We start from the raw sequence: 12,356 nt of genomic DNA, 5'->3' as shown, positions 1-12,356 counted from the left end.
TCACCACACAACCCTCACACACACACCCCACTCACCACCCAACCCTCACACACACACCCCACTCACCACACCCAACCCTCACACACACACCCCACTCACCACACCCAACCCTCACACACACACACCTCACTCTCCCCACACACACCCCACTCACCTGACCCCCCACTCACACAGGTGCCCCCCCCCCCCCACTCACACACGTGCCCCCCCCCCCCACTCACACAGGTGCCCCCCACTCACACTCACACACGTGCCCCCCCCCCCCCCCCACAGGTGCCCCCCACTCACACAGGTGCCCCCCACTCACACTCACACAGGTGCCCCCCACTCACACAGGTGCCCCCCCCCCCACTCACACAGGTGCCCCCCCCCCACTCACACAGGTGCCACCCCCCCCCCACTCACACACGTGCCCCCCACTCACACAGGTGCCCCCCAGCCTGCCGCTCTCCACCAGGCAGGCGCTGGCTCCCAGCTCGGCAGCGCGTCTCGCAGCCGCCAGCCCCCCCGAGCCGCCCCCCAGAACCACGAGGTCGAAGTGGTGACGGCGACCTCCCCCAGCCCCCTCTGCTGCTGCCGCTGCCCGCGTTGTCATCGTCGCTGCCCTTGCTGATGCTGCTGCCCTTGCTGCAGATGCTGCTGATGATGATGCTGCTGCTGCCCTTACTGCCAAAGTCCGAGTCAGCAGGCTGCTGTGCATGGCGCCTTCAAGGAGGAGGGAGGATGATGATGATGGTGGTGGGAGTGGTTCCGATGTTCCGCACTGGCCGCCTTCTTGCCCGCCCCCCCCCCCCCTTGATTGCCGAGACCTGTCCCTCGACGTTACGGGGGTTGTTGTTGTTGTTGTTGCTGCTGTTGTTGCTGTTGCTGCTGTTGTTGTTCTCCGCACTGCAATCGTCTTCTCCCGATGACAAGACCCCCTCCTCCTCCAAAAACAACAACCACCACCACCACCGTGTTAGTGCCACCCGGTGTTTTATAACAGCAAGAAGCTGGCAACAACTCAAGCCTATCGCGTTCTTAAGACGCACCAGCAAACCCCATGACTTGTATCTATATAGTGAACAGTGCTAGACTACACAGATAGGTGTGTGGGGGGGGGGTAATCCAGCAGCAGCAGAGGAGTTTCGCAACAGCCGTGGGTTGATTGCGAAGGTAAACCCGATTCAAGTGGCGGTGTTTTGCCAAGTCACGGTGACTGGAGTGATCGTGTGGGGTTATTGTTAATGACACGAACTATCGCGGGCTGCCTCGTAGCATGTGAGCAACGAAGCCGTTCGAAACGTGGGGTTTTAACCAGGCGAGGAAATAAGCGGCAATTAGCCCCAGGCAATTGAGCAGCCCGGAAATTAAGTCGTCTTAAAGTCGACTTGAACCAAACAAATTGACCAGGCCACGCAAAGCAAAGCAAGTAAGCGCTTAAAACAGGGCCCGGATCTACGCGTTACTTAATCTTTGTTGACACTGTGGGAGCGAATCCGACCTTCGCCTCTCGATACGTTAGATCAGCCACAGATGACAATGAAACCCCCTTGTACCCACACGCACGCACGTTAAGACTGCCCACAGATGGCAATGAAACCCCCTTGTACACACGCGCCCCACAGCAGCGTCTCTGCGGGTTGCAAGAGGCACAGTGCACATTGAGAAACTCGCGGCACGTACAGTAGCGTCTGTTTCCGCGACCACGTGTGGCAGACCCAGTGCCCCGGCAGCGTCGTTACGTCATCACGCACACAACACCTCGGTGGGGCTGGAGCGTGGTGACGTCATTACGCACACGCAACACCTCCCGGGGTGTGGAGCGTGGTGACGTCATCACGCACGCTACACCTCCCGGGGTGTGGAGCGTGGTGACGTCATCACGCACGCTACACCTCCCGGGGTGTGGAGCGCGGTGACGTTATCACGCACACGCAACACCTCGGCGGGGTGGAGCGTGGTGACGTCATCACGCACGCTACACCTCCCGGGGTGTGGAGCGCGGTGACGTCATCACGCACACAACACCTCCCGGGGAGTAGGGCGCCTTAACGTCATCACGCACAACATTTCGAGGGGGGTGTGCAGCGCGGTGACGTCAACACGCACACAACACCTCCCGGGGTGTGGAGCGCGGTGACGTCATCACGCACACAACACCTCCCGGGGTGTGGAGCGCGTTGACGTCATCACGCACACATAGACACCTCGGAGTGGAGCGTGGTGACGTCATCACGTCGGGCACTCTTCGCGGGAAAAGCGCAGCGCACGAACGTCTCGTTTTGGACGCCGATTTCTCAGATTTATGATTATTTGAAGAGTTAAATTTATCAAATCGTGGGATTTTACATTCTCACCGTTACTTTCGCCACTTACATTTTGCGATATCAATTGCCTCAAACATAGTAAGTGAAAATGTGTCACTTTGCACGATTTTGTATTTGTGGTCAATTGTGCGTCATGTGTGACCTTTTTATTAAAATAAAATTAAATAAGCTATTACACTGTTTAAAATATATTCTTCATGGCAATGTTTAACGAAAGCAATGTATCAATAGACATTATCAAAGGAAATATTTAACTTAATAAACAGTTAACATTTTTTCCTGAGGTGAATACATCGTTTAATTTCCCCTCAGAGGGGACATTAAAAAAACAATTAAAAAGAAAATCTACTTCAATGTTTACGTCATTTTAGTTTGCATTTAAGAAACACAGTCTGGTTATTTAAACAAGGTTAACTATTGACAGATTGTTGCGTGAAATATTGACCGTATCCCTGATTATAAGACGCACTCCCAACGAGAGGAAATCGCGTCTTGTAGAAGTTAGTAGTGAAACACAATCACTTGTAATGTCTAACTCTTTGTTTTCTTTATTGCAGTAAGGAGATCATGGCCACGGCTCAGATGATCCGACCGACACAATCGCAACGAATGGTGCACAATTTTGTTTTTTTTATCACTTAAAACAAACACAGACACGCTTCAAACTTGGCTATGAGATGTTAACTACCTCGCCTGGTCTACAGGAGGTCGTGGGTTCAATCCAGACCCTGACAACGCCTGCTGCTGCTGTATATTTGGACTTTGCGTCTCTCTCATCATCATCACGGTGGCTATGAGATGTTAACTACCTCGCCTGGTCTACAGGAGGTCGTGGGTTCAATCCAGACCCTGACAACGCCTGCTGCTGCTGTATATTTGGACTTTGCGTCTCTCTCATCATCATCACGGTGGCTAAGAGATGTTAACTACCTCGCCTGGTCTACAGGAGGTCGTGGGTTCGATCCCGACCCTGACGACTCCTGCTGCTGCTGTAGATTTGGAGTTTGCGTCTCTCTCTCTCATCATCATCACGGTGGCTATGAGATGTTAACTACTTCTCCTAGTGTACAGGAGGTCGTGGGTTCACTCCAGACCCTGACAATTACTGCTGCTGCTGTGTATTTGGAGTTTGCGTCTCTCTCGCCATGGTCGCGTGGATTTTTCTCCGGGTACTCCGGTTTTCCCCTCAACATTTAGAATCAACATCACCACGTGTTTAGAGTATTTGGCCGCTGTTATACATCTCCACGCAATGAGACACTTCTTTGAGGTCGCAAAGAGCTACATAGCTCAGTGGACCTAACCTGTGATAATAAAACAAAATAGTTTTGTTAAGTGTGTACGCCTTTTGGCGTCCTCTTGTCTAACACCGTTTGAGACGAGGCTCAAAAGAAAGCTGTCTCTGGTGTGGACCAATCAGTTTAAAAGATAATGCATTTATTGTCAGAGTATGTCACTGGTAGGAACCTCCTGGTTACACCAGCCCACATGGGATTATTGTGTCCGTCGTGCATGGAGGGGCTGGGTGGGGAGGGGCTGCTCACCCCGTGGTGCCCTTATAAAACTCAACGTTTAACCTACTCACGCCGGCTTGTGCCCGCCCTCATAGTCGGGCATATTTGCGGAATACACCACGCCGCCGTTGACCCTGCAGGCCATTGACCGAGCAACCCAACGTTCCTACCAGCTCCCTCCGCAGGAATGTGTTTTTTGTTTGCATTTTGATCACAAGTATCGTGGTTAATGCAGACATGATTCCTTGTAAAAGGTTTCAGTTTGGTGTTTTAACAACTTAACGCCTGTTTTGTTGCCAGATAAAAGGGAAAGAAAGCTATTCTCACAAGTTTGAACAATTTTACGTATTTTATTATTTCAAAAAAATTTTCCACGACAATCCCCTTAGATGGTAACGGTTGAAAGGTTAGTAAATTAACCAGCTCGCCCCACGTCAATTATTCAAACAACCCTCAATTAAACATCTCGTGATAATTAGCCAATCTCGCATCAAACATTCCCCCACGTCATTTGATCCGTCACAATTAGCTACGGTCAGTCCACTGCCACTGCTTGATGAAGGCCTCACCAAGCATGCCCCCCCCCCTCCCGACCACCTCACGATCCTGCGATGTCACGATCCACCCAGCACAAGTGAAAAAGAGCTTTATAGCCCATCGGATTTCTCCAGTATAAATAAATATTCTGATTCTGACCTACACGCGAACTGATTGCATCGCTCCATATCATCGGTGGACGTCAGCTCAGATGCGTCCAGTCCATGGCTCCCACTCCGCCAATAATTACTTCATGTATCACACATCCTTACCATTGCATTGTCTATTAAACTGCAGTTACAGGGATTAAAACACGAATGTGCTTTCTTAATGCAATTGTTGTAATCAATAAGTAAGTATAATTTACTTATCTAGGAGAGCCACTCTGAGCTGTAGGACACTTTGCAGGAGGGTCCTGTGTTGGGTATTTAGTCTAACATGCTTCCAGACAACTAATGAAAGTTTTCACGTGGGAGGAAACGGGATCTTTCGAGAAGGGGCAACACTACACCGTACAGATGGAAACAGATACCGATTAGTCCACTTGCTGCCCTGCCTTCTGGCGAGCCAGTGCATGGCTCTACAACGCCCAAGGGGAGAGAGTTTTGCATTATTTGTGTGATCCACCAACCATCGCCTCCACAGTGCTGGATTACAGACGTGCGCTACCACCGCCAGTCTATTACCAACTCGTGTGAGAGGGGGTCATAGTACTGAGCAGACACTTCTGAGGTGTTGGGTTCGAATCCAGGCAGCTGCCTGCAATTAAACCGGCACCAGAACAAATGGGTATTTGAGATGATTGGTAAGAAAATAATTCTAGATGAAATTAGAAAATAAAAAACAATTAAAGCTGTGTTTGGGACTTATCCAGTTTGTACAAATCGACTGCCCTGACCGATATGGTGTGGAGGGCCTTTTATTCCAGAAGTGGCTTGATAAGTACTATATAGACCTCATTCCTCACCACTCATGCCAACCCAAGTTCTGCCAGGGAAACATGGTAATCCGAACCGTGTGTGTGTGTCTGTGTGCATTTGAGACTTGAGAATTCTGATGCTATGCCCACCAGACAGCTCCATAATGTGTGTTTTGGTTTTCAGAGCATAATACCTGAAAAGATAGATACGGTGCAGCAGTCTGTGGTTTTCATCAAGCGCCTCATAGCCATAGCCATCTCCAACATCACCTACCTGCGTGGCATCTTGCCAGAGAAAGCCTACACCACATGCTACATTGACGGTACTGAATGGGACAAGGCGTTCGACTCGTTGACATTAAAAGTTCATTGCCTTATCACCTCCCTCGTGACATGCATCTGTCTCTCGGCATGACATCTGTTTTGGACCGTTGAACCATTTGGTCTTCTGTACCAACATTAATTTCCAGCAGATATTGAATGATGATGACTTACCCTTTCTGGCATAAATGCACACGTATGTGTGGTTACGTAGACATGATGCTTTCGAATTGGTGTCTGCTTTGTATTTGAACATTTTAATATTTATTTTTACCCCATATAATATCTTGTTGCTGGAAAACATTTTCTATAATTATTCAGCAATATTTTTAAATGAACAAATTCGGTATCAGATTCGACCTTCTGGGTCTCATTACATTTCTTGGCTGCCACATCAAGAATGGAAAGTGGCTGAGAGGATGCTCACTGAGGAGATGCAGTGATAACATCGTATTCAGATGATAGTTGGATTACACTGGTCAACACTTTTTCTGGCATCAGGTATTCCAAAGGTTTTAAGGTAATTGTGGGGTGCTGATTCCAAATCTGGCATCAGTTTTTGTCTATCACATCAGGTTTTTGAGATATCAAATATTGCATGTTCAATAAAACTGCAGAAGAAAAATATTAAATGAATGTGGATATCTACATAAAATGATATTATAAACACATTATCCTAAAAATACAGCACCATATTTTAACACTAAAGCAGTCACTTACTCGCAACAACTTGCAATCATAAGTGACAGAGTTAATTTCGGGTAAAATCAATGAAAATGGGGTATGCCGATAGCATAAAAATGAGATGTGATAGAGCAAATCTGAGATCAGATTAGGAATCAGCACCATGAAATTAGTCTAAAACAGCTGCAAAATTCCAGGCAAGAATTTTTTTTGTTGACCAGTGTTATTACATCAAAGTATCGTGAGACATAGTGGTCCCTTGGGGATGCGTTCTTTCATTGATTTAACCATGGCTGATGATGAGTTTAATCTAGGCTATGATAGCAATCGTGATATTCGAAACGACGATATCTCATCGGTGATCATAAAGAACGTAGTTTAGTGTTATGTAACTCGGCAATATATAAATATGTTGGTATGTAGGCACGGCAACTTTGACTACCCTTGGGAATTTGTATGAAGACATTAAAAGACAGTGAATTCACAATTCAATAGCCTCTTCATTTACCAGGCAGTAGCTCATTGAAGCAAGCCGACTTTACGAGGAACATCTGGACAAAAGGCAATACAGTAACAGAGGTGCTTACGTGTAACCGTGCAATCTTAATCATCACAGTCTTTGGCTTCACCCATGGCGCATATTTCATATCCACTGCAGATCTTACCCTGAAGATCATCTGTGGACAAACCTCCCTCCCTGGCGCCTGTCAGATTGTGGAATGGTAGGCTCGTTGATCTACATTGTTTCAAGTTATACGCAATACCCCCAAAAATACTGTATGGTTTACCTAGGCTGTCATAAGCTGCCCACCACTACTCTATGAATGAATAATGAAGCAGTTATCTCTGACATGATCACTTTATGAGATCTCCTTTACCAGTGGCAAAATATAGTAATAGGTTTTTACCCTTTTAACTGGTACAAAAATCTGACACCTTTATACAAGGCATCATGTTTGCAATAACCTCAACACAAGAAGTCAAAATGCAAACAAAAAGAAACAACTCTGATGATGATAATGATATGCACTGTCCTTGAAGTTGATTGGTCCACACCCGAGACAGCTTTCTTTAGAGCCTAGTCTCCATTGGTGTTGGACCAGATGACGCCAAAAGGCGCACAACTCAAAGACAGCGCACTATCAGAGTATTGAGAGCTCGGGGTAAGCATTTAAATGCTGTTGGAGTTGTTTCTTTTTGTTTGCATTTTGACTTCTTGTGTTGAGGTTATTGCAAACATGATGCCTTGTATAAAGGTGTCAGATTTTTGTACCAGTGTAAAGGGTAAAAACCTATTACTAGGATCACTTTAATGGCATAATTACAGTGACACTTCCAAGCTTAGTTCTTTACTGCAATGACCGTAACTTTAAAGTGTTTTTTTCCATCAGACAGTATAGGTTTAGTCAAGTGTTCCCATATGTTGATTCATCCGAAAATTTCGGCCGAGGTACAAACTTTTAGATTTATCTGAGAATACGGCATCAGAAGAAGTGACGTCCCTCAAAAAGTGGTCTCACATGGCATCGGGTGACATGACGTTTGTTTTAACAAATACACGTGAACTTATTACCAAATATAAATGGTCTGAGAATATGGAGAGAAAAAAAAATTGTCCTTAAAATTCTGAAAATCCTATTTAGTTTTTATCCGAAAGTCCTTCCTAGCACATATGCAAGAATTAAATTGCCTTTGCTTCTTTAAAAAATGCAAACAAATGTAAACTTTTTGTAAAAATATTAATGCATTTTATCAAAATGTGCACATTTCCCTTTCAGGATGAAAGGATGTTATGATGCCCTTGAAAAGAATTACGTAAGCGACTGTCCACAGTAAATCTCGTTTTAACACCAGATGGCAGTGTTTCTCACATCACACACACTTGGAAACTATTTGCAAACTGCATAATATTGAATTAAATTGCCCTTTTGTGTTTTTCACCTCGATAACGAATGTAAGCTCATTAACTGTTTTCGTTTTTACAGCTGAGGATGATGGTTATCGCTGTAAGTAGTTTCTTGATAAACACACATATTGTTCTGAGTGTGTTAAGTTATTTGCTTTCCATAAAGGAGTTGTGTCATCTTCATCAGCTTAAAATGTGTTTTATTTTGACAGGTGTATCGTGATCCGCAAGACCCAAGCGTAAGTGTTTTTGTACATCCCATAAAACCACACTATTTTACGTGAACGTATAAGCATGCCTATGATCCCATAGAATTAGTGGTGGTGGTGCTTGCGCATATGGGACCCTAAAAATACAGCATTCTTGGTGGGTCCCCATTTCGATGACAAACTCCTAGTGACATGACAAAAGAGATGGAAAAAGTATAGATGTAGCAAGACGTCAGAAGGGAGGGACAGATGAAGCAGATGTAGTGAAATAAGGCAGATGTGTGGGATGACAAGAGCTAGAAATGTAATGAGATAAAAGATTAGGGATACAGATGAGACAGATGCAGTGCAGTACGAGATGAAGACGAGAGAGAAAGTTGGAGTTCTGAGAATATAGTTACAACCTTGATTTGAAGCTTTCGTGACTGCAGCAATCCATACGCTTTGGCTCTTTCGGTAAAGTCACGTGGGTAGAAAAATCATAGATCACGACGTTTCGATAGCAACACAAGCAATCGTCCTCAGGCAGTCCGCCTGCTGTATTGTTTCACCTGAGGACGATGGCTTGTGTTGCTATCGAAACGTCGTGGTCCTGTATTTTTCTACCTACGTGACTTTACCGAAAGAACCAAAGAGTAATATAGTTACAGGCAATTAACGATAGATTAATCAGTTTTTTAATGGTAAATTAAAAAAATTTTGGTTAGCCCCTATTTTTTCATGAATATCGGACCCCTTGTTTGCTTACGCTTACCGCCACCACTGGCTTGAGCACTAAAGGTCTCTGTGTTGATGAGACATCACAGCGTATTGAAATGTATCTCTCCACAGACAATCTTTGAGACCTACACCTTCAAGTTCGCATACACAGATCTTGGGCCAACAATGAACTTTTGCAGGTAATTGTAGCCCATTTTCTATCTCTTGAAATGCAACACTAAACAATTTAACAGTTTATGCAAAACCTTTAAAGCAGAAGGCAGCGCACATATCGATTGGCCCATAATCAACCGCACGGTCATGTAATCACCATGACCCACACGGTGTGGGGAGGCCCTCGTTCTGCAGTGGATTGATTAAAGCGCTGTGCATGTGTAGTGGGTTCCATTGAGACGCACGGAGATGTTAACTACATCGCCTGGTAGACAGAAGGTCGTGGATTCGAACCCGACCCTGACGACACCTGCTGCTGTATATTTTGAGTTTGCGTTTCTCATCATCATCATCATCACGGTGGCTATGATATGTTAACTACTTCTCCTAGTATACAGGAGGTCGTGGGTTCAATCTTGACCCTGACAATGCCTGCTGCTGCTGTATATTTGGAGTTTGTGTCTCTCATCATCATAATCATCACGGTGGCTAAGAGATGTTAACTACATCGCCTGGTAGACAGGAGGTCGTGGATTCGAACCCGACCCTGACAACACCTGCCCTCGTTCTGCCGTGGATTGATAAAAGCGCTGTGCATGTGTAGTTGGTTCTATTGAGACACACTCTCGAGTATGGAGGCAACACATTTAATTCACTAACACAGCAGGTAAGTCGACACTCAACGGGAACACTGTATAATCGGCCGGGTCAGCTGACACGCTGCCCGGCTCTCGACGACTTGTCGCGAAGAGCGAGGATCGAAGACCTGGCTGGCGGATTCCATTTGCCTCGGACAGCACGACGACGACGGCGACCCCGCCGGCTTCTCCGCACCGGTTTATATCCGCCCCTAGCGTGGTATAGCTTTTACGGGGTTCTGGTTCCCCATCACGTGTCCCTCTCGGCCCCCTTTGGGGGGTACCCCTTCCAGCTCGTCCCGTCACATGTCCTCCTGGGTTCACCCAAAGGCCATGTCCGCACGCGCACTCTCTCTCACCGTTGCCAGGGCTATTGCCCCTACAACACCCCCGTCACTGGGTACTGTGGCTGTCCTCTAGTGACATTAGTATGTCACTACACACGTCCTGTGGTACCCCGGAGATCGAACTTAATTCGTTCCAGAAGGCCATTCGAACACCGATTTGTTCGAACACCGAATTAATTTCCCCCATAAGAATGAATGTAAATGACATTAATTGGTTCCAGACACAAGACATCTCATTGTAAAGCATTTTTACACGGACTTTACAGTAATTACATGCATAAAAACATACAAATAAACAAGAAACACAATAAATAAATGGAGACGTTGTGTATGGATAAACACCAAAAAACACGAAAATAAAGGAAATTAACGAAAAAGTTCAGGAACGATGTTTTGCGGGTCTGCACTGGGTGAGAGCTACGTGTTAACTGAGCCTCTCATACGGTAAAACCTTTGTCTGGGCAAGCGTCATGCACGCTGTCTATACGCGTCTCAGCCGTACAGGTTCTTTCAAGTCGCGATTGCCCGTTCGACCTCCGGATTTCGTTCGGTTTCCGGGGCAAAAAATGTTGGGAAATATCGTTCGAACACCGATTTGTTCGAGTTCTGGTGCGTTCGATCTCCGAGGTTCTACTGTATATGTACGAAAGACTCAGCCCATGTTCAATACAGTTAGCTTCTGTATAAGAATGTTGATCTCTATGTACTTTGTGTGTTCCATTCTCATGGTTATTTCACTGCCTCGTGGTTATGCCTATTTTTATTACAGGTTTATTAAGTGGGCACCTCTAAAGTCTGATAATAATAACTTGGAATATTTTTCACAATTTTCGTTTAATTTAAGCGTGAATGATTGATAGGCGCTGGGAAATACAGATAGGCGGCAAGGCAACCACAACCAGTGGCAACAATTGCCCAAGCTCTTGTCCTATATCGTGATGTTTGGCCAACTCTATTCGTAAATGTTTATACATGTTGGAGTGAACCAGGGTACTCAGAGAAAACCCATATGCATGAAGGGGGTAACACTCGATCCCCATACAGACAGAAATGAATTATCTTGTACTGCCAGATGCTGGCATGCCAGGATACGGTGACCTCAACGCCCAGGGGTAGGGGAAGGAGTTTCACAGATTTGTGTGATCAACTATCCCTCACTTCCACTGCGCTGGATATCAGGCATGCTCATAGGTAATTGATATTCTATTTTTCTGTGCCAACAGTAGCAAGAAAAACATTACCTTCTCTATTGAAGAAACCAAGCGTGCCACGGTATTGCTCATCCGCAAGTTGTTTGTGCTCATGCAGCACCTGGAGGGAATGCCGCCGGATGTGTCGCTCACAATGAAACTATTTTACTACGACGAGGGTGAGCAGAGCAGTCCCGTCAGAACGCAGACACTCGCGAAGACAAAGATCCCCCACGTTGCTTTTAATGGGCGGTTGATGCAAGTGCTGTTAGCAAACACCTCTAAAGACCGGCAAGATGTTCACAAACTGCACCAGGTACTCATTTAAGAATGAGTGGACTTAGGGAAGACCCAGTATTTATCACATGCTGATCGTGAATAGGAATTGATCCCTGGTCGCCGGGTTCGGAGTGCAGTGTGCTGATCACAGCATCACCGCTCCCCTTAAAACACAATAACAATTCGCCATGCACCACTAAGTGATGGTGACATCTCCAGAGGACATGTGCCAGGTTGGGTGCACTTTGCGGCCACTTGAAGTGTCGAATGGTTCACTGGCAGATCACGGGACAGACCCGAGTGTTACGAGACGGGAAAGTTAGGAGAATGCTTTGAGGGGAGCGGAGTGAGATGAGTGGAGAGCGAGGAGAATGTGTTTGCAATAAACTGGCACACTGATGTTGAGCGGCTCTATCCTGTGCCGTGTAATCTCTGACAGTGACCCCAGAGGACTACCAACCACCGGGTTTCAGAGCGAGTAGCACAGAGCCCTTGCATTTCCATGGCGATCCAACGACTCTGCGTGTGGGGCACGTGGCCTCGGCCTTCCACTCGGTGAGATTGCGCATCACCGTGGACCGCAGACAGCTGGACGATTATAACCCGGAGGAGGAGACGGGAAAAACGGTG

At 46.4% G+C, this 12,356-nt stretch overlaps 2 protein-coding genes across 3 annotated transcripts in view; one reads left to right on the top strand and one right to left on the bottom strand.

Annotated features, from left to right (window-relative positions):
• GSR (glutathione-disulfide reductase) overlaps positions 1 to 1,706 on the bottom strand; it is a 21,176-nt gene extending 19,470 nt beyond the window's left edge. For both annotated transcript variants that reach the window (XM_078881246.1, XM_078881251.1), the window contains exon 1: positions 425 to 1,706. In XM_078881246.1, the coding sequence (XP_078737372.1) occupies positions 425 to 700 (276 nt within the window). In that variant the 5' untranslated portion in view covers positions 701 to 1,706. The remainder of the gene's footprint in view (positions 1 to 424) is intronic.
• Positions 1,227 to 12,356, top strand: LOC144947952 (HORMA domain-containing protein 1-like; the record flags this gene model as incomplete). The annotated part of the gene is made up of 10 exons (XM_078877391.1): positions 1,227 to 1,260; positions 2,186 to 2,202; positions 5,464 to 5,602; positions 6,943 to 7,006; positions 8,063 to 8,099; positions 8,270 to 8,290; positions 8,403 to 8,429; positions 9,231 to 9,298; positions 11,481 to 11,626; positions 12,166 to 12,356. Coding segments are annotated over exons 1-10 (744 nt in total), but the record flags the coding sequence as incomplete, so codon positions are not given.

This window comes from Lampetra fluviatilis, chromosome 3, assembly GCF_964198595.1.
Source record: "Lampetra fluviatilis chromosome 3, kcLamFluv1.1, whole genome shotgun sequence".
Lineage (NCBI taxonomy): Eukaryota > Metazoa > Chordata > Hyperoartia > Petromyzontiformes > Petromyzontidae > Lampetra > Lampetra fluviatilis.
Note: the sequence above shows the minus strand (reverse complement) of the source record. Positions and strands in the feature narration are given on the sequence as shown.